Genomic DNA, 20,878 nt, shown 5'->3' on the forward strand with positions numbered 1-20,878 from the left:
AGAAGCTCATCACAGACGTTGCCTTGAGCCATGTGGTTTTTGTGCAACACTCTCATCTGTCCCAGCCGGGGTTCTTCCAACACAAACCCAAACCACAACTCTGAATACATCTTTCTCCCTATACATTTCAAAACCTCAAACCAACCAACCCAGGAGCAGGCGACAAATTCAAACCAAAGGTGGGCCTGAGCTGCAGAGTTCAAGGCCAGGACTGGCCCCAAGTGTCTCCAAGGACTGGGGGAGCTGGGAGGCAGCTCTGCGGTTTTGGGCAGGACCACGTGTAATTAAAACAAACTGCTTTGGAAACCAGCATTCCAAACACCAATGCTGGGTGTGTCACCAGTGCTCCTTCCCAACCCAGATCTCCAGCAGCACAGACCTAAGACTTTCATGTACTGCCTTGAAGGACTGTATGGCAAATGTGCTGGGTTACATTTCACTGGGGAGATCTAAACCCTGAGGGATGGTGGCTGCTCCCTGGAATGACCTCTGCCAGCTAAAGGTGCTGCGCTGACAGCTCTCACCAGTGGGGGGCAGCATTCCACTCAAACTGCCCCACCATTCCCAGGCAGCTGCCTTCCTCCCTCTGCCTGTGGCCGACTCTCACTGAGCAGAGGGTGACTGGGTGGGTTGCATTCTGCTGCGTTAACTCCGGACAGCATGGCTTGGGGATGGCCAGGCCCCTGGAGGTGAAGTGCCCCGCCAGGGGACGCAGGTGCTGGAAGGTAGCGAGCCTGGTAGGGTACGGCCGGCACAGAGTGGATTGTGGCTCTGCCTTTGCAGTGACTTCCTATGCTCAGCCACCAGCATCTCAGTAGGAGTTGCCCCTTCTCCGGGCTCTGCATTGGGAGCCCAGTCCCCTCCCTAGATCCAAGCTGATGAGGCCATCCAGAGGCTTGCGAATCTCCTGGACTGGGAAGGTCACTGACACTCCCTCCATCCCTCCCCGCCAGCAGCCTGCAGCGGCCTGTACACCATGTGGTGCCTCCCAGCGCGGTCACGGAAGATTACCTGCGGAGCTTCCGGCCCTACCACACTGCTGAGGAACTCCGTATGTCCTCTCTGCCGCCCATCAGCCTGGATCCGGCCACCGCCGCCGCTTACTACCACCCCGGCTACCTGGCCCACCACCCCTTCCCTCACCCAGCCTTCAGGTAAGCATCAGAGGCCAGGGGAGAGAGGGACTGCTCGGGGCTGGGCAGTGATTGTTTTTCTCCACGCGTCCAGCCGACAGCGGCTGCTCACCAAACCTTGCGGGGGCCGTGGATTGAGGCAGAGCAGTGCAATCAATTACCCGCGCGTCGGCTTTGGAAGCCACACAGAAATAAGTACACTTTATCCACAATTGATGGTTCCCCGGGTGCTTCAGTACAATGGTAATAAGGCATTCCAGGGAGGTCATTTACCGCAGCAGCCGAGATTCCTGCGGCGGGGCTGATAACTAGCTCCTTGAGTGTGAACCCTTCCCGGCAGGCTTGTATCTGCTCCGCTGCTGGGAGCAGTGCTGAAGCCCCTTGCATTATCCCCTCACCAGAGAGAAAGGAACGATCAGCACAGAGCCCAGATCCCCCTTGCAGGCAAAGGATGCTGGGAAATCTCTTGCTAAGCTGGCTGGGTTTAGCTTCTCCCCAGAGCCCGAGGGCCCGTCCGGCGCTCGTACTGTGCAGTTCCTTTGGCATGGAGCCGTGGTTCTCCACAGGCAGGCTTGTGGAAGGTCGGGAGAGGGGCAGTGATGGGAGCCGGCCTGAACCCGAACTGGGAGAGGCCTCTGAGGAGCTGCCGGGCGGTTTGTAGTGGTAGAGTCAGGCCGGGACTCCCATCCCTGGGGGATTGACAAGAGTCTGCCATAGACGTGAAGTCACTTCTCCCACAGCAGGTGCTTTCCCTTCAGTAGCCACACACTCCTGGCCTCTGCCGCCAGCTGGATAGGGGAGCTGTGCAGCTTTTCAACCTGACCCGTTCTCTCTCTCCAGGATGGATGAATCCTACTGCCTTTCGGCCCTGCGGTCCCCCTTCTACCCGATCCCAACCCCTGGTTCGCTCCCACCTCTTCATCCATCAGCCATGCACCTCCATCTGTCGGGAGTGAGGTACCCCACTGAGCTGCCCCACTCGTCGCTCTCTGCCCTTCAGTCCGAGCGGATGTCCAGTCTGACTGCGGAGAGGTAAAGGGCTCCATGTCCCGTGTTGTGCGCAGCCCCTGGGGCGGGAGGATGGGGAGGCCCGTGGAGATGCTAACTTTGCTGTTCTGTTGGTGATTTCAGGCTGCAGATGGACGAGGAGCTGAGGCAGCGCGAGAGGGAACGCGAGAGGGAGCGCGAGAAGGAGCGGGAGCGGGAAGCCGACCGGGAGCGGGAGAAGGAGCGCGAGCGGGAGAGAGAGCGGGAGAAGGAGCTGGAGCGGGAGCGGGAGAAGGAGAGGGAGCGGGAGAGAGAGCTGGAGAGACAACGAGAAAGGGCCCGGGAGAAGGAGATGAACCTGGCCAAAGCCATGGAGAGCCCATTTCTGCCAGTGGCAGAGCTGCACGGGCTGAGGAGCCACCCAGCGGAGGAGCGTGTGAAACCAGCCGAGCAGCTGACGCCAAACAGACCAGGTAATTCCCCCCACATGCCGCACTCCGGGCTGGCTGCTCTCCCAGGCACAGCTGAGCCAGGCCCCACTGATAACTTCCCAGGGGCCTGTCCTTCGTCTGGGTCTTCTGTGAGACTTGCAGCCCTGGGATTTTGCATTGAGTTCACCTGGAAGCTCACAGCAAGACTCAGCCCAGCCAATAGGGAGTCACGAATCAGGCCGTGCTCCAGGATTTTGCCCCAACCCAAATGACTGCCACTGGGTTCCTCTCGGTTCCTTCCGATTGCCGAGCCATTTCTGGGCAGACGGGCTGCTCGTGACTACAGGATGGGGTAGGCTTGCCCCCGGCAACTTCCCGACGCTAGTGACGTACCAAAGCTTTGTCCTTCTCCAGCCCCCCTCCATCCTTGAAATGCCACAGACAGGTGAATTTAGCCTCCCAACCCCCAGGTGAGGCAGGAAGGGGTATTAACTGAGATCCCACGGGAAGCCTGTGGTGAGGTCAAGGCTAAAGCCTAGATCTTGCAGCTGCCAGTCCTGGCTGTCATTGCACGTTAGTCGGACTCTCATTAGTATCTGTGCTGGGTTTCCAGCGGGGATGAGTTCTGGGGGCCGTTCCCATTGCTCTGCCTCATGTAATGAACACTGCACCTAGTTGCCCACCTATCATCTGCAAACTGATTGGCTGGGCTGAGAGTAGACGACAGTTCTCCCTGACTGCAGTGCGTCCTCTTCCTCCTGCAGAGAAACCCAAGGACACGACCATCCCAACTCCTAAGCCCGTCCAGCACCCCTTGCACCAGCCGCCCGCCTCCCACCATCCCGTGCCCAGCCTCATTTCCAGCCACAGCGTCTTCCCCCTCCCCGGGAGCAGCGCAGCCACAGCTCTTCTCATCCAGCGCACCAACGAGGAGGAGAAGTGGTTGGCGCGCCAGCGTCGGCTGCGGCAGGAGAAGGAGGACCGCCAGTCCCAGGTGTCGGAGTTCCGGCAGCAAGTGCTGGAGCAGCACCTGGAGATCGGGCGGCCCCCGAACCAGCCGGAAGCTGAGCACCGGCCGGAGAACCCCAGGTAAGGCTGACTCCAGCGCTGGGATGGACAGGGACTCTGGAGTTCGGGAATCGGAGGAGCAGAGCAGCCAGGCCTGACTTGTGTGATTCAGGAGGCAACTGCTGACTAGGCTGGAAGCGCTCGGCTTTGCTTGAGTCCACCTAAGAGGGCTCCGTGCTGCGTCTGAGCAGCTGGGCTACCACAAAAGGCTGTCAGAGCCCCTTTCTCGTAGGGCCGGGCTGGCTCAGAGGGGTGGGCAATGGGTTAAAGAGTCTTTCCCCTTTAGGTCACTGGTTCCAATCTGGTCTGTGCTGGCAGTGACCGCAATTTAATATCTCCTGACAGCTGCTCAGTGGCCTGTGTGAGATAAGTCTGGTGACCTCAGGCCAGTTGCTAGTGACTAGATGTTGCTAATTGCTACCCTGGCTGGCAGTATGAAAACACTCAGACTGCAGGGGAAGCGAGCCAGGGCACCCCCGAGGGGCAGCTCCTCCAAGATTAGGCGTCAGGCACCTGGCAGGGCAGGAGGAAGCAGCGTGCGCTGCTGCCCCGCCTCGGACCTGTTCTGGGGCTGCAGGGCTGTCAGTGTGGCACCATTCTCCAGCATCTACCTTTAGTCCCAGTAAATACAGGGGCAAAATCTCGTTGTTATTTAATGAGAGGACGAGTCCAGATTCTTTCCAGGTCCGAGTGCTCCATCAGCGCTTCCATCTGTCAGGCGCCAGCGGAGCCCTAGGTGCAGTGGGGAGTTCAGTATGGTAGCCTGCCTTCCTGAACAGCCAGGAATCCCGGCCAGCCCCCTGCAAGCTGCATGCCAGCCTAGCCCTGCTGCGCAGCACCCCTCTCTTACCTTGCAGCGCCACGTCAGCCCTCGGCGTTGGGAGCAGGTCAGCAAAGTACAAGGGGTCAGTGGGGCAAGAGCAGCACGCGGCCTCCTTTGACGCCTCCTGATGTGACTGCCCCTCTCTCTAACCCTGCCACCTTGGGGCTGATTGATGCTGGCTTTCTTGCTCTGTGGCTGAGCACTTAAGCGCTGCTGGCTCATCCAGTCATCTCTGCCACTGGATTCCATTGTCATTTTTGGGTATCAAGGGGATTAGCTAAACTAATCAGGTATAATAGGGAGCGGATTGCAGGGCTGCACAATGGTAAAGTCTCATTTCACTCTCCACTTCCACGTTCTCATCCCTCCCCAAACCCAAGCAAATAGCTTAAGGTCACCTCCACTACATGGACCAGAATGTGTGTGCGTGGGGGCTGGGGGCGCCTCCACCCCTCCCCAAGTGCAGGCTGGCTGGGTGGGGAGGCTTGCATTGGGAGCGGCCACAAGGAAGCGTGTGGGCGCTAATCTGCCTTGCTCAGCAGAGGTGCTGCGTCTCCCTCGAAGAGGACTCACTCATGCTTGACAATTGAGATGTCAGTCGAGCCAGTTAACGTCCATCATGACTGAATAAGAAGCCCTGCTACCTTGCCATGTCGAATTGAATGCGCATTGCTTCCCTGCCTTCTTAAAGGTCTATTAAACAAGCAGGCTGCTGTGACATGGGCCAATTTCTCCAGAGCTCTGTAGCTAGCACAGGATCGATCTATACTAGACAGGCCTATAGAGCTCATGCATGCTGGCAGGAGGAAAGCACTCTAGGTAGGAAGTGGAAGAGGCTCGTCTCCTGCTCGCTGTGGGTGTCTGTACCTCTGCTTTCCACAGCTCCATGGCATCTGCGCTATAAATTGTAGCGCTGATCTGAACTTGATGCTTCAGTGCACGGAGGTCCGGGGCTCTGAAGTGGAAAACTGTTAAATGCACAGCTTCAGCGCATGAAATATTTATTCTGCTAACAGTTTTATTCCTTTGCCGGTTACTTAAGAAGGGTTTCACGGTGTCGTTCCCTTTGTGCTTCTAGAGCGCTGAGTGCCATGCCCCATCTCCTCGCCTTTATTCAGTGGAACCTGGGCAGAGGCTGTATCTGGTAGTTTGTAGATGGCTAAAAAGTAGATTTACCCCCTTGGGTCCTGCGTTGGGACCCACGCAGGTAAACTGCTGCTTCTGTGCGGATCCCCACTGAACAGCGCTCCATGCGAGCACAGCAGTGCACCCACAACAATCAAGAGGCATGATCAGAGCCTTGGGCTGGAAGTAAGATATCTATAGGGGAATTGACAACTAGGGTGGGTCAAATAGCTAAACAAGCAATTGATGATTAAAAATGCTGAGCTTCAATGGTTAAAATCCATGGACTTGACCAGCAGGTATTTGGGAAAATGTTTGTGAATCCGAGAGTTTTTAGCCAGGTGTTTAAGAACCAGAAAGCCTGTCCAATCTGGGCAAGAAAATACCATATCATATGACTTAGATGACCAATAACGAACCAGGAATTGTTTGCAAACAGCCTTGAGTCACAACTTTGGTTTTTAGGCCAGTTGCTTATCAAATGCTTCTAAATAACAAAGCCATTGAGGGAGACTCCAGATCGGTTTGCAAATGATTCATTAACCCCAAAAGGGGGCAAAATTCAGACTAAAGCTTATGCATCAGAAAGAGAGTAACTTGATTCCTGACAAACTGGTTACATGTTAAATACTCCCCAAATTATGTAGGCATTAAGGGTAACTGTGCCATCTCAGTTCTTCCCAGGTTCACTTATGCATTACCACGCAGTCTTTAATTCTGTGATCGCATCCTGCAACAGCTGATAATGGAATAGGTTTATGCATAACGTGAATGCCTTCCACAGTTGTGTATTATCCACTGCAGTTAACCAAATGACCACTAGATGTCGTGCCAGTTGCATTCAGAGGCAATCTGAAGGCTCTTTATCTGGTTATCAAGCCTTGAAGATGCAGTTTAGCAGGGAATTTTTCTTCTGTCCCAGAGTTAAATGCCTTCATAATCTGAATACCTTTTTTCCTGCTGCCATCTCTTGGCTATTCCCCTGGGAGGCCCAAGATGCGTCCTAGGGCTTGGCTTGGCTACACTTGCAAGTTAGAGCGCCCTAACTCCTGAGGTGTCCACACTGGTAAGGCACTTAGAGCGCCTGGACTCCGCGGCTGGAGCGTCCCTGGTAATCCACCTTCACCTTGCTGCGCCCTGGCTGAAACGTTGGGGTGTCAGTGTGGACGACGTGTTGCATTACTGCGCTGTGATTGGCCTCTGTAAAGTCCTGAAGTCAAGTGGCCACTCCGGTCATTGTTTTGAACTGGGCCGCAGGCATGTGACTATCCCCTTTCAAAGCTCCATTTCTGACAGCCGGCATGCTTATCTTCTCCGGGACAAAGCAAACCATTACTGTGGAATGCTGCTGTTGCAGAGGGGTGTGTGTGTGTGTGTGTGTGTGTGTGTGTGTGTGTGTGTCGGCTGATGTCAGGGTTTCCCCCTTCCCTCGCCACTGTCTGAACTTACAAGACAGCATGCTGACACACTCTCTGCCCCCCAAAACACGCTCTCTCTCCCCTCACATACACATAACACACTCCCTGTCACGCTCCCCGACCCCATTTGAAAAGCACACTGCAGCCACTTGCACACTGGGATAGCTACCACAACGCACTGCTCTCTGTGGCGTTGCAAGAGCTGCTAATGTGGCCACGCCCCAGCGCTTGCAGCTGACAGTGTGAACACATGGCAGCGCTTTCCCTGCTGCGGTCTCCGAGGGCTGGTTTAACTCCCGGTGCTCTACATCTGCAAGTGTAGCCATAGCCTTAGTCCTTACAGGTCACGTGGTATGGTTTCCTCACCTGGAGAAATCACACCACTCTAAAGAACTCTTAAGGCTGCATTTATCAAAGCTGAGTGTGCAAATGTGCCCATCGTTCCCACTGGGGGGGGGGGGGGGGGGTGCCAACTGGGTAACCAATGCCGACAGATGCATTAAAAAGGCCAGCAATGCAATCACCCCGTGTGGCTGTACTGATGTGGCAGTTGCTTGCGTAGATGAGGTGAGGAATTGCACATGCATTTTTGCACCTATCTTTTTTGATGATCTGGCCCTTAAAACCAAATGAAAGCTGAATGTTTCTGGTAAAGTTCAGAAATGAGCGTGAAGCTCCCCTGTTGCTGGTGTTGCGTAGGGGCTCCCAATGCTGGTGTCAGTGGGCCCTGAAATGCACTTGCTCACATAGACCCCTTACTGAATGGGAGCCTCTCTCCCCCCAGGAGCAATGTGAAAGGATGCAGATGAGCAGCAGGGGAGCAGCTTCCTTTTACGAGGTCTGCTTTGGGTGACAGTGGCAGGGCATGACTGCTAGGCACTCCTCTTATTCAAGTGTCCCCCAGTGGCACCAAAATTGTTGCTTCTATGATCCTGCTGACACCTCTCTAACTTATTGTGGGTCTCTTGTTTCCGCAGATCAGGACCAAACCGCCATGAGCCAAGTGGCCGAGACCAACCACAGCACTTTGGAGGGCCCCCTCCGCTCATCTCTCCCAAACCTCAGCATCACCCAGTGCCCACCTCGCTCTGGAACCCTGTGTCCTTGCTGGAGAACAACATGGAGCCGCGCAGGATCCAGGAGAATCACTCTCTCCATGCCCACCCTGCCCAGTACGAGCCCAGCCGACAAGCCATCCCCTTGGTGAAGGTGGAACGAGTATACTGCCCCGAGAAGCTGGACGAAGGGGCCAGAAAGAGAGAGACACTGGACAAATACCAGCCTGCCAGGGAGCCTGGGGCGTCGGAACATGGTGGGTTCTCCCATGGGCCCTTCCTGGCAGAACTGGAAAAGTCCACACAGACCATCCTTAACCAACAGAGGGCATCGCTCTCCCAGCCGGGGCAGTTTGCTGAGGTCAGCCTGCCCAGCAAGCCTAGCTCACCTTACCGGCACCCGCTGCCAAGGGCCCACGACCCCATGTACGTTTACGACGAGTTCCTGCAGCAACACCGTAAACTAGTCAGCAAACTGGACCTGGAGGAGCGGAGGCGGAGAGAAGCCAGGGAGAAAGGTGAGTGCCTGCATTGAGGAGTCCCTTCCGGCCACAGTGCCGCAGTAGCGCCGAACATGACATCTCACGAGGGCTTGTCTACACAGGATGCTACTGCGCTGTGAGCCAGGGTGTGAATCTACAGCACAGTAGCTTGCTGTGCCATATCACCCTGTGCTACAGGGCACAAACAGGCCGGGAGAGTGCTTTGACTTGCGACACTTTACAAACAGTAGTAGCCAAAGCGCACTCCTGGACGGTAGATTCAAACCCTGGCTCGTCGCGCAGTAACGTCCTGTGTAGACAAGGTCTGAGAATAGAAACAAACTGAAGCAGTGCTAAAGGGCTGTAGCTTTGGGCAGGGGGAACTGGACAGATCAGAAGATTGGAAATGAGCTGCAGAGCCTTAACCTCTAGAGCAAAGCTGGGGTCAGCAGGGGATGAAAGTTGTGACCATCTGATGGCTGATCAGTGGCCTGCGTGAAATTATTCAGGATGGGGATATCTTAGTCCAATTCCTGTTGAACAAGTCTCTTGTCTCTCTCACTCACCCACCACCATCGCTGGCTCTCACTGGCACCCCTGTCTGTGTCCATGTGAAAGACAAAGATTGAATGGGCCGTGTTCATTAGAGGGGGTTCCTCTGAGACGGGCCAAATGCATTGGCCGGGCAGCACGGCCATTGGCCCTGCTCTGGAGATGAAGAGAGGACTGGAGTTTTCAGGGCTGTGAATCCTGCTCCAAACACAGTAAAGCAGCAGCAACATTGTCTCTTCCATGGGGGCGGGGGGGAGTGTGTGTGTGTGTGTGTTGTCCAAGACAATTAAATAAGGACAATAACACCTTTGATTCTGAACAAGCCCTGGTAGTGGGGTCGTATGTCTTCCAGGGAGCTAATTGACACCTCTGCCGAGCAGACAGACCACACTGCTGTCCCCACTGCCTATGCAAATCACGCTGAAAGCCAAATCAGAGCAGCTCTGTACATCCTCCGCTGCAGACATGCCCAATTAATAAATGATGAACTGAGGCTAATAAGATGGCTTTAAATATTAATAGGACTGTGCAAGCAGGGATGGGAACAGAGGGAGGAGACTGCTCTGCGGTGGGGAGAGGGGGATTTGGGGCATGGGAGCTACACAGTCATTCTCTGGGCTGCTGCTGTCTCTGCTGCTGACACATGCTGTGTCTCAGATGGCTGGTTCTTGGCTCGCCGGCATGCTGCAGTTCTCTTCTATTCCCTTTTGGCACCAAACGTTCTGTTATTTCTGCTTCGCACTTGGCCCACCTCCTGCCTCTGCCCATTAACTCTTCGGAGCTAGTGGAAGCAGCTGACGGCACAATAGGCTGCTACACTGCCGTGCATGTGAGCCGTGTCTCCTGCAATGTTGGGTACTATGCCAGGGTGGCACGCTGGTCACTCCTGCAGTGCACAGATGCTTCTGCCATAAAAATGAGACACACCGCTCCACCCCCTCCCTGCAGAAGGCTGCTTGGTAGTTCATGGCTTCCATGTACCCAGGAGGACATCCTTATTTGAGGCTATTCCGCGGGGCCTGAACTCCTCACTGACCTGGCTGGGCATCTCCAAGAAGCTGCTTTCTTGTGACAGGCAGGGAGCAGTTACAGATCGGCAAGGTTCAGATGTTTAATCTGAACAACTGTTGATGCTGCAGACCCAATGTGTCGCAAATTCTACACGTGACTCCGAATGCTTGCGGGAGGGGCATGGGCTGTCAGCCACAGTGGGGAGCTGGCAGCTCCAGAGCACACAGGGGAAGGCCATTGGCTTCAGGGGAGCTCCTCCTCATATGCAGGGATTCTGATCTCAGCTGCAGATCAATATCGGCTCCCAGTGGATTGCTCAAGTGTGGGGTGTCAGTTTAGTTTGAGTTCCTCTATGGGCGGGGAATAATCTTGAAAGATCAGCTAATATGACCACACACGCAAGCCTATCTAAGCACACAGACACACATGCCTATTCTGCATATTCAGTTACCATGACTGTACATCCAAATGACCAGTGCACAATCATGGTAGTTGCACATGCCGTTGGTTGTAATAAATTGTGTCTCTAATCATGAATCCCCCTCCCATGGGATTATTTGTAATGTGTCAAACTACTGAACAACCTCAGACAGCTGCATTTATATGAAAAACAAACCCATCAACAACCCGGGAAATTATCTCTTCTCCCACTCCAAACCCAAAAGGACCAAGCCCCAGGATCGCCAAGCCCTGAGCCAATTTCAGTCTGAGAACTCACCAATTCTCCACTCATCAAGACTAGAAATGGGAGCTTTATCCCATTGGGAAGGGGACTTCCCAGCTTTCCACTGGGACCCACAGCACATTCTGCTAGCCTGTGACCAGTCCCAGGATTTCAGCCATTTATGTGCTATTATTCCAGAGAGAAAAGCCATTTTGTGGTGAACTTGTAGAGGTTTATTAGTGATAATTCCCCACTTTTGCCTCCAAATCCTGGCCACTTGCCTTCCTCGTACTAAAAGCAGCTGCGCTTCCCAGGTGGAGGCTTATGAATAAAGGACCAGTGATAGCTTAAAGCCTCTTTCAAACATTTCAAAAGCAGGCTTTCTGAGACATTTGGCACGTAGAGAGAATATATTCCCCACGCATCATAGATGCAACCCAAACTGCTGCCAGTCACCGTGGCACCCCGTATGATTCAGGTAATGACGTAGGTACATGCACACATGCCCTGGACTGTTCTTTTCCCTGTGTAATGGGCCCAGGGAGACGGACTGAAATGCACTTGTAGGCCTATTGCATGGCATGGCCTTCAGCCCCGAGGGTACAGCCAGCCACTTCTGTGAATTACACAGCAGGCTGAAAACAGTTCCTGCAGGGAGCCCTTTGTCCAATCACAAGCCCTTAGAGCTGGGCAATTCTTCCAGGCCTGCTTGCTGTGCCCTCCCGGCGTGTCACTTGGCTGGGATTCATCTGGCTGGGATTCATCGCAAGCTACCCAAGTCTGAGTTGATGGAGCTCTGACGGGTTCTCTCGAGTTGGGGGGGGGAGGAGGGAGCTGTCTGTCCCGCCTCTTGGCCTCACCGTCCCACTTTGCGTCTCTCACGCACAGGCTATTACTATGACCTGGATGACTCCTACGACGAGAGCGATGAGGAGGAAGTGAGAGCCCATCTCCGGTGCGTTGCCGAGCAGCCCCCGCTGAAGCTGGATACTTCCTCGGAGGTATGCTAGCTGTCTGATCCTGCTGAGGTTACTTTGTGGCCAGTCCTATGGGTGAGGTGCCCTGAGCCAGCTCAGACTCTATATGGTCACTGGGCATTATGGGGCAGAGCAGCCTAGGATACAGCCATGGTATGTTTCTAGCCCAGGAGGACCATTGAGGACACTGTGGCTTTGCGCTGTATAGATTCTCAGACCTTTCCCACTGCAGAGATAAGTAAGTAGCAGTAGCAGGAGGCAAGCCACAATGAAGGGGCCCAGTGAAAGGATGGAAGGGGTGTTTTCAGACAAGGAAGGTGACTGAGCGAGGTGGAAAGATACAGTGAGGGGGTTTCAGAGGGTTGATGCAGAGGAGAGACTGAGTTTTCTCAGCTCGGAAAAGGGGCTGTAGGATCATCCTCCTCTCACCGCCTCACTGTACCCGAGGCTTAGCCCGTTGCCAGCCTTTGGAAGAGGGCCTCTATTAATGTGTAGCCCACTGCACTAATCAGCTTCACAGCATTTCACCAACATTAACTAACCTGTGTGAGACAGGGGAATGAGGATTTATTACCCCATCGGGCAGATGGAGAAACTGAGGCAGGGAGGTAAAGTGACTTGCTCGGGGCCATAGAGAGAGACAGTGTCCGAGCCATAACCTTCCCTTACCCTTAATCTGTTTGTGTCTTCAAATTGCAAGTCCTTCGGGGCAGAGGTTGTCTCTTTACTGTGTCTATACAGCACCTAACACAATGGGGCCTCAATCCCGATTGGGGGCCTTGGTCCTACCATACTATAAATATTTAATAACAACAACAACAGGAGGAGGAGTGCTCGGAAGTCTGCCTTCCAGTCCCATGTCTAGACCGCTAGCCTGTAGCTCTCTGATCTGAACAAGCACCGTGGTGCACTTCCCATGCTCCCTGCTGACAGGCTGAATTGCCTTCAGCATTTAGGTTGGCCACCAATCCTGTCCCCTTTCCGGATGGCTTGTACATCTGTGGTTTGGGAGGAACGGAACAGCTCATTCTCTGTTTAAAAGACGCTGGGTTTCCCATGCCATTGGTTTTAGTATTATGGATTCCTTTCCAGACTGCGTAAACGTCCCCAGAAAGCAGTGTGGTGTATGTGGAATTATACCCCCATGAACCTAGCTAGCTAGAGAGACGTATATGACAGGGAAACATGGCAGCAGCAGGTTCTTCACTATTCAGCTGAAGAAAAGTCCCGCTGAGCTTTGAAACGACTCATTTATGTGGCTCTTCTCATTGCCGAACTCCAGAAATTGGAGTTCCTGCAGCTTTTTGGCCTGACCACCCAGCAGCAGAAGGAGGAGCTGCTGACTCAGAAGAGGAGGAAGAGGCGGAGGATGCTGAGGGAGAGGAGTCCATCCCCTCCCACAGTCCAGAACAAACGTCGGACGCCCTCACCGCGGCTCCCGCTCTCCACGCGCTACAGCCCAGACGAAATGAACAACAGCCCCAACTTCGAGGAGAAGAAGAGGTTCCTGACCATCTTCAACCTGACTCACATCAGCGCAGAGAAAAGGAAAGGTACAGCTTGATCCATGCCGGCCAGTGGGGAGGGATGTGGTGTGTTGGATTCTGCAGATTTGGTTCTAGGTACATATACAGCCCTATCACTATGGTATGAGTGAAAGGAGGGGGAACTCACAACGCTGGTGGCCATGGGCTTTAGAGCAGCACTAGGAGAAATGTCTCAATTCCATGAACTTGTGAGTCACAACATGGTGATGGTCTTTTGCCCTGTGATGACGCATTGCCTCATGGTGCTGTGACTTCCCTCCCCACCCCAACCCCTACACACAGCACCCCTAGGGTTTGATTTTCAGAGCACCCCCAGTTCCATTAGTCAGGGGGAGCTGCAGGTTCTCAGCACCTCTGCAAGGCAGGTCCTGAACTTCTGGGACAAGTGACACTAGTCTGAGATGAAGAGGCACACTCAACTCTTGATTTCAAGGTTTTCATTCTGCTGTAGGCTGGTTAGAGCGGCTTTGCTTCTCCGGTAGATCCAGCCCGCCCTGGTCCTGATCTGTGCTTTGGTTGTGGTGAGCAAAATGAGGGCATTTTCCACTGCCCAGGAATGAAACCCTTTGATGCTGGGGCGGCCCCAGCTAGTGTGATAAAAATGGGCATCCAAAGGAATGTTTAATTTGCAATCCAGTTGTGAGCCGAAACACATGAATGCCGTCTCTCCCATGACATGGCATGCAACCCGTCAGCAGCCTGGTGGGAATCTGCCCAGTGCTGCAAGAGAGTAGCATGGCTCCACTGGCCAGGTAGCCACCCCCTCCCCGGAGCCAACACACAAGGCCAGGTTTGGATAGATCAGCTAGGCTGATACAGGAAGCATCCTTAACCCCGTGCTCACCACCATCACCCGGATTATGGATAGTGCCGTATGCTGCTGCGTGGGCACAAGCAGTGACTTCCTACTAGTTCAGCAAAATGCCCATTGTAGGCTCTGATTTGTAGCGACTGCAAAATCAGTTGCTGTTCCTTTGCTGCCTTTGTGCCCCGTGCTGGCCAAGTGCCATGTTCATGTCTGTGTGCTGTAACTCCAGTGAGACTAATCTCCCATGTGTGCACTTGCAAAGCCAAAAGCTGCCCTTGTGCTGTCTGCTTGCGGCATCTTCCTACTTCTTTCTGCTCCAATGGGCAAAGGCTGCACTAAATCTCAGCTTCCCACCCTGCAGATAAAGAGAAACTGGTGGAAATGCTCCATGCCATGAAGCAGAAAAGTGTGACGGCAGCAGTGGTGGTGAAAAGCTCCCCGCGGGACAGTCCCAGTCTCACCCCAGCTGGTAAGTAGCAGGGCAGAGGAGCTGATCGGGGGGAGAAAAGTGGGATGGAGCGGATGGACAGACCTCCATGGTGCTCCTGAGAATTGGATCATAGGGACTAAAGAGTGCGCACCTAGTGGGCCTGATAATCCTCGTACTTTGACTGGTTTTACTTTGATGTTAGTGAAATTACCCCAGCATGAGCGAGAGGGGAGCTGGGTCCAACCAATCACCTCTTCATAACTGAACTGCATAAAATGGACAACAGTCACCTGTCATTCTGCCCATTGCCCCCTCCTCCAAAGGCAGACAGGTGGCTTTCACAGTAACTGGCTAATGCAGAGTTTGTTGAAGTGATGGAGGGGGGAGGGTCAGGCCTGTTGCAGGCTTGGTGTTGAAACACTTCCTGGGTCAGATTTTCAAAGGGCCTCTACAGCATGTGCAGAGCCTAGTTGGGGTGCCCTGGGGGAGAGCTGTGCACAGTCATGGGCCAGACAGTCCAAGGTGCAGTAAACTGATCTTGAACTGCAACGTCTGCTGGGGGTTTTTTAGAGGTCCTTTAGCATTACAGGCCCACCTGACTGTTGGCACAGGATTTCTCTTCCAGCCCCAGCCAGCTGGAGGAAGATCTATCCCGTGCTGTGTGACTGGACCTTCTTCTAGAAAACAGCAAATCAACCAAAGGGCAGTGGGAGAGCCTTCCCCAGAGCCATGATGTGTCCGGCCATTTAGTAACGCCTCAGGGAACACAGGGACATTCGAATCAAGCATCTCCTCTGAATCAGTCCCAAGTACCACTAGTAACTCTGTTGTGTTTTATTTCCCAAAGAGCTCCAGGTGCAGCAATTTCCTGTGGATTCAGATAAACCTGTTGGTATCACCGCCTCCTTGCCAGACACTCAAAAGACATCAGAGCCCAGTCGATTAGAACAGCTGAGACCACACGAGCTCCAGAGGGCCAAGGAACCAGCTCCGGTCTCTGCTGAGAAGCCCAGGCTGAACGATGGGCACACCGGGAAGAAGAGCCTGAGCATATTCAATTATGTCAGGGGCCCTTTGCCTAAGGATATCCCGGTGCCACTCTCTCACAGCATGAATGGGAAGAATAAGCCATGGGAGCCGTTCATAGCTGAGGAATTTGCACATCAGTTTCACGAGTCTGTGCTGCAGTCCACACAGAAAGCATTGCAGAAGCACAAAGGTAATGGGACAGACCCAGAGGGGAAATGGAGGGCGAGACAGCAACAGTATATGTGTACAAATAAGAGCACTGCACTGAAGTCTCAATGAGGCTTCCATCTAAGCTCTAAAGCAAGTGTCCACACTTTTGCACATGTAAGATTCTGCACGCACACTTTTTTCCTCACCTGAGTTTTAGCACGTGCGGATCCTGAATAGAGGCCAAATTTTATTTGCTTGTACAATGTCAGGTATTTAGACATCAAAACCTCTAGTTTGTGTACACAAAGGACATCTGCACATATACATGGGAGTTTGTGTGCACAAAAACCTAGACCTGAAATAAAAGTGCGTGCAAAACTTGTGCATGTAAAAATGCGGGAGTTAGTTTAGAAAATCTGGCTGTTGGTACAGATATAATGACAGTAATTCCCCAGCCAGCCATGCTTTTATCTCTTACGTGTTCTAGAAAAAAAGTTTTAGAAATGACCATTATGGGAAGGGAGAAAAGCACATCTGACTGCCAGCCATGTGGGTATTCAATGTAAGCATGAAGCACAACCTGTTTCTGGAAATTATGAATACATCTGTGCTTTCCCATCACTGAAACAGCCTGAACAATTACAGTAGGAGGTAAAAATATGGGAACTTCATGAGAGGCACTGAAAATATGGCTCACGCACTGAAAAGCTCATTAATTTCAGTGGGCAGAAGTAAAGTTACTACAGTGTGTAGGGAGCAGCTGTTAACAGAAAATTAAGAAGAAGTATTAAGAAAGCAGAGAGGAGCAGCATACAAAAAATGTAGACAGTACGGGGCCATAAATGTATGCAATGACTGGCTCAGAGAGCCATTAAAATCTACTGAAGACATCTCCAACACTGAGGAAGAAAAGTTAATCTTATAGCCAAATTAATAAGCCAAGGGCAGCACATTTGTTAATGCAACCTGATCAAAAATGTTTTTAAATAAGAAGCCTATTTTAAGGACACACATTCAGTGATTAGGTCACTTGACTTACGGGCAAGAGACCGGCACTCTAGTCCCAACTCTGCCACTGACCTGCTGTATGACCTAGGAAAAACTTTTTCTCTAGGAGGGTGGTGAAGCACTGGAATGGGTTACCTAGGGAGGTGGTGGAATCTCCTTCCTTAGAGGTTTTTAAGGTCAGGCTTGACAAGCCCTGGCTGGGATGATTTGGTTGGGAATTGGTCCTGCTTTGAGCAGGGGGTTGGACTAGATGACCTCCTGAGGTCCCTTCCAACCCTGATATTCTATGATTCTACCGCAAGTCACATCATTTCTCTGCACCTCTGTTGTTCCTCCTGCCCTGTCTCTTATCTTGCCAAGTAGGATCTCCCCCTAAAGAGCTTAGGGGCCACTAGGCGCTACTGTAATACACAAAATAGTTGTAGTATTTTAGAAAAGCAGTAACATATTTCCAGGCGTGTGTGCCATCAGGAGAGGGTGAGGATTAGAGAAGGATTGTGAAGAGAGTTTTCTTGCACTCACTGCACCTTCTGTTACAAAGGGTGTGAAAGGGAATTTGCAGCCTTGCATTTGGCATTCTCTTCACACTGATGCAAGTGCATGGAGTTCATTCACTCATCCTTTTTAGATTTATCAACCAGTGTGATTCCACATGGGCTGCCCGGACAGTCAGGGTCAGACTGTTCCTCGCAAGCAGGGAGACAGAGAATTCTAATCAGACACTAGTGGCCAGGTGATCCACACCCCAGCTCCCACACTCCTCTTGTCTCCAGCAAATGAGGAGTCAAGCTTCTTAGTCTTTGTGGCTGCCTGGTACAGTAACCAGACACTGCTACGAATCTGATTGTCAGTGGAGCTTCCAACAGCTGGCCCCCACTTGTGCATGTCGACCTGTGTGCATAGGTGTTAGTGCAGAGCAGGTGCATGCACACGGATGGAGGCAAGGATTGGAAAATCAGTCCTAATCTACTTCATTGCAGGACATGCTTTGACACCCAGAAATTAGGCTGATCGCAGGTGGTAGCTGTGGAATTAGCTCATGTAGACTATCCGCGCTGGCCCGGGCCTTGAGATGTTTTCCAGTATGTGCCCTGTTTAGTTTGAAATGTCTTCTGAGGACATAAGAAGTCTTCTTTTCTGATTGTTTTCTGTTCCTGTCTTGCTTTCAGGAAGTGCAGCAGCACTTACTGCAGAGCAGAACCACAAAATTGACACCTCTATCCATTACAACATTCCTGAGCTTCAGACCTCAAGCAGGGTCCAGCTGCCTCAACAGAATGGGCAGCAAGACACCCCACTGGCACGGAAGGGGCTCATCCCACCTGAACAGGACAAGGACTCTGACTCAGAGGGGGAGGAGGAGGAGGAGGAAGAAGAGGAGGAAGAGGAGTACCCTAGACCTAAATGGCAGGGGATTGAGGCAATCTTCGAAGCTTATCAGGAACATATAGAAGGTAAGGGAAAAGGATTACAAATGGGTCATCAAGGCGATTTCAAGCCCTCCTGTCACCTTGAGGTCTCAGTCCTATAAATGACAGTATGGTATTTCTGCTACCATCTCAGAGGGTGCTCACATCACTACATTTTCTGTAATGTAAGAGGAGGTGGAATTTTGGTGAAACTTCCAACTTCAACCTCAGCTGGAGTGGAGAAGGAATAGCAGGGCTACTGCTGTCCCTGTTGCTGCAGTTGCTTGCTTGACTGTGCTCTCTCAATACTGAAGGGTTGTCTCTCTGATGATAAGAACTGCTCTGTGTCTATTAGTTTCCAAGAGCACTGGGTTCGAGCCTTGGCTCTGCCATCGACCCATTGGGACCTTGGGCATGTTACTTTGTGCTTTAGTTTCCTGATCCGTACCATGGGGATTAAAAACAGATCAGACTCACAGGTGAGGCAAATTTATTCACATCTGTCGAGCACTTTAAGATCCTCCGACGGGAAGGGGCTGTGGAAAAGCATAAGGCTGTTAATTAGCAGAGGATAGACATAAAGGCGACAGGTGTGTATGAAAATTCATTAATACAACCCAGCACCTTAGAGCAGTGTCTGTAAGGCTGCACAGCGAAATGGAGTCTGGATTCAAGAGCGCAAAACCCCTTGATGTTTTTCTCCTTAGTCTCCTGCTTTATATTCTTGAAATGTTCTAAAAATAACCCCGCTGATGCACCGCCTCAAGCTGGCAATGGAGATGCCGTACAGGTGTCAAACGGTGACCTGGCGCACCCTCCACTGTGCCCCAAAACAATCCGATAGCTCAGCCACTGGCATGCGCTGCACCCAAGGGGCTGTGAGTCATTTTCTTTTGAACAACACTTCACGTAAGGGCTGTCAGTCTCATCTGTGGAGAGAGACACTTTAGGAATTACAACACAGCTAATTACCAAATGGCGAGCTGGAGCCAAGTCTCAGGAAAACACAAATGCAGATTGATCACCAAGTCTTTCCCTAATTTATTGCAGTTATAAATACATGTGTAGGCTGCAACTCAGAGTCTGAAATAGGATTGGGGCATCTTTTACCATTATTGGTGAATCTAATTTAATCTGTTTTCCACAGCTCCCATCTCTGTGCTATCCACCTGATTCTCCAGCTCTTAAGACTCAGGTGTTTGTTCATGCCACTGCAATTAGTCCTCCGTGATTAGATGGTTATCAAAAATACACAGCAACCTTTCAGCGTCAATACAGCTGGCTAACCTATGAACACCTATGAATGCTCCACACATTCAGTGCTGCACAAATTTTGCTACATGCTGTTTTATATTCCGGCGCTCTGATTATTCTTTGTGTTCTTGATAAGACGATAGAAATATTGAACAGCCTCCAGTAGATCAGCTGCTTTCGCTTCCCCTCTCATTTTATCGCGGCAATAAATCCTTTGTTAGTGTGCAAGACCCAATAATGTTTCTGATACCCTGGAAGTTAATTACATCTCACGTACTCAGATCCTTCTGAATACAGTTTAAATTATCTTTTAGAAAACTGAAAGGTGCTGTTAGCTTTCTCAAAGGAGCTTCGGCAGTGTTTTTTCCATAAGCTGCGGACCCTTTATTTGACATCGGGCTGTCTTGCAGATCAGTTCTTACTTTCCTTTAGAAAATGATGATACTAGTTTGCGTTCCTGAGAGCCTTTCATCTTGGAGGATCCCAAAGTATTTCACCAACAGCACCACTATAATGTAGCTCCCTCTGCCATGGGTGGTGGTAGTCATCTGACTCAAAGCAGGCTGCGCGTGGAAGGAGGCGTGTTGGACAGGAGACCAGTCCTGCCTTAGGAAAAGTGGTATTGGATGGTTCAACTCCACACAGAGCAGAGTCTCTGTTTGAAGTGTGGAGTCAGAAAAATGTCAGGGGGAAAATGGACCTTTCTCAACAGCTCTGCTCCCTGTATATATTCTGACTCCTGTCTGATGCCAAAATAAGCTTTTACTCCTGTTAGCCTTGCAGAGGCAACAGAGTTGTGGGCGAGGAACCTGGATGCTATATTTGGGCTCACCCATCAATAGAATCTTTGTTCCAGCTGCACAGCCTGTTCTCCATTCCCTATGGGATTTAGGCACCTAGTTGATGATGCACAAGCAATAAAGAACCCAGCTTGTCTCTCAGATCCTAGGCTGTATTTGCATGACTGGCAGCTAAAAAAAAAAAATCCTTCCTTTATGCAAACTGAGCACATTTGAAATCAATGGAAGATAGGAGCCTAAACACCTTTAGGAGCTGGGCCTACATTCTGAAGAGGCGGTAAGTCTGGAACCAGCACCATGCTGCATTCTAGAGGCACTGTAGACTGCCTGGAATTTATTTTAATCTACGTGGGAAGGGCAGAGTTAATCCTGCTGGAATAGGAGAGAATTTGGCAAGAAGTATCCTGCCTTAACTTTTTACAGATCTGTCCAGTGTGCCAGTGCTTGGTTTAAAGAATGCCAGCAGTCATGTCTGGTGAATGCACAAATGAACACCTTAGGAACATTGCAGCATGGTGCACAAATTTTAGGAAAAAGGCCAAGATATGGAGGACTCTTCCATCCATGAGGTTATGTAGTTTGCTGCGCAGTTGATCATTGGCTACAGTGGTGGTGTCCTTAATCTCCATGACATAATATGGTGAGAACATTTCAGTAGTGGTGGATGAAGGTTGAGAGGTCCATGCTGGAGCAGACTGGCACATCTGACATCTTGCC

General features: G+C 51.8%; 1 protein-coding gene across 2 annotated transcripts in view; it reads left to right on the top strand.

The window, feature by feature from the left end:
• GSE1 (Gse1 coiled-coil protein) overlaps positions 1–20,878 on the top strand; it is a 345,792-nt gene that overhangs the window by 322,412 nt on the left and 2,502 nt on the right. Inside the window, exons 6-15 of one of the 2 annotated variants that reach the window (XM_054048943.1) lie at positions 954–1,154; positions 1,974–2,165; positions 2,265–2,593; positions 3,316–3,640; positions 7,963–8,558; positions 11,638–11,750; positions 13,009–13,279; positions 14,443–14,550; positions 15,359–15,730; positions 17,868–18,152. In XM_054048943.1, coding sequence (XP_053904918.1) covers positions 954–1,154; positions 1,974–2,165; positions 2,265–2,593; positions 3,316–3,640; positions 7,963–8,558; positions 11,638–11,750; positions 13,009–13,279; positions 14,443–14,550; positions 15,359–15,730; positions 17,868–18,152 — 2,792 coding nt within the window. The remainder of the gene's footprint in view (positions 1–953; positions 1,155–1,973; positions 2,166–2,264; positions 2,594–3,315; positions 3,641–7,962; positions 8,559–11,637; positions 11,751–13,008; positions 13,280–14,442; positions 14,551–15,358; positions 15,731–17,867; positions 18,153–20,878) is intronic. The other variant, XM_054048944.1, reaches the window with a different exon arrangement.

Source organism: Malaclemys terrapin, chromosome 14 (genome assembly GCF_027887155.1).
Source record: "Malaclemys terrapin pileata isolate rMalTer1 chromosome 14, rMalTer1.hap1, whole genome shotgun sequence".
Classification (NCBI taxonomy): Eukaryota; Metazoa; Chordata; order Testudines; family Emydidae; genus Malaclemys; species Malaclemys terrapin.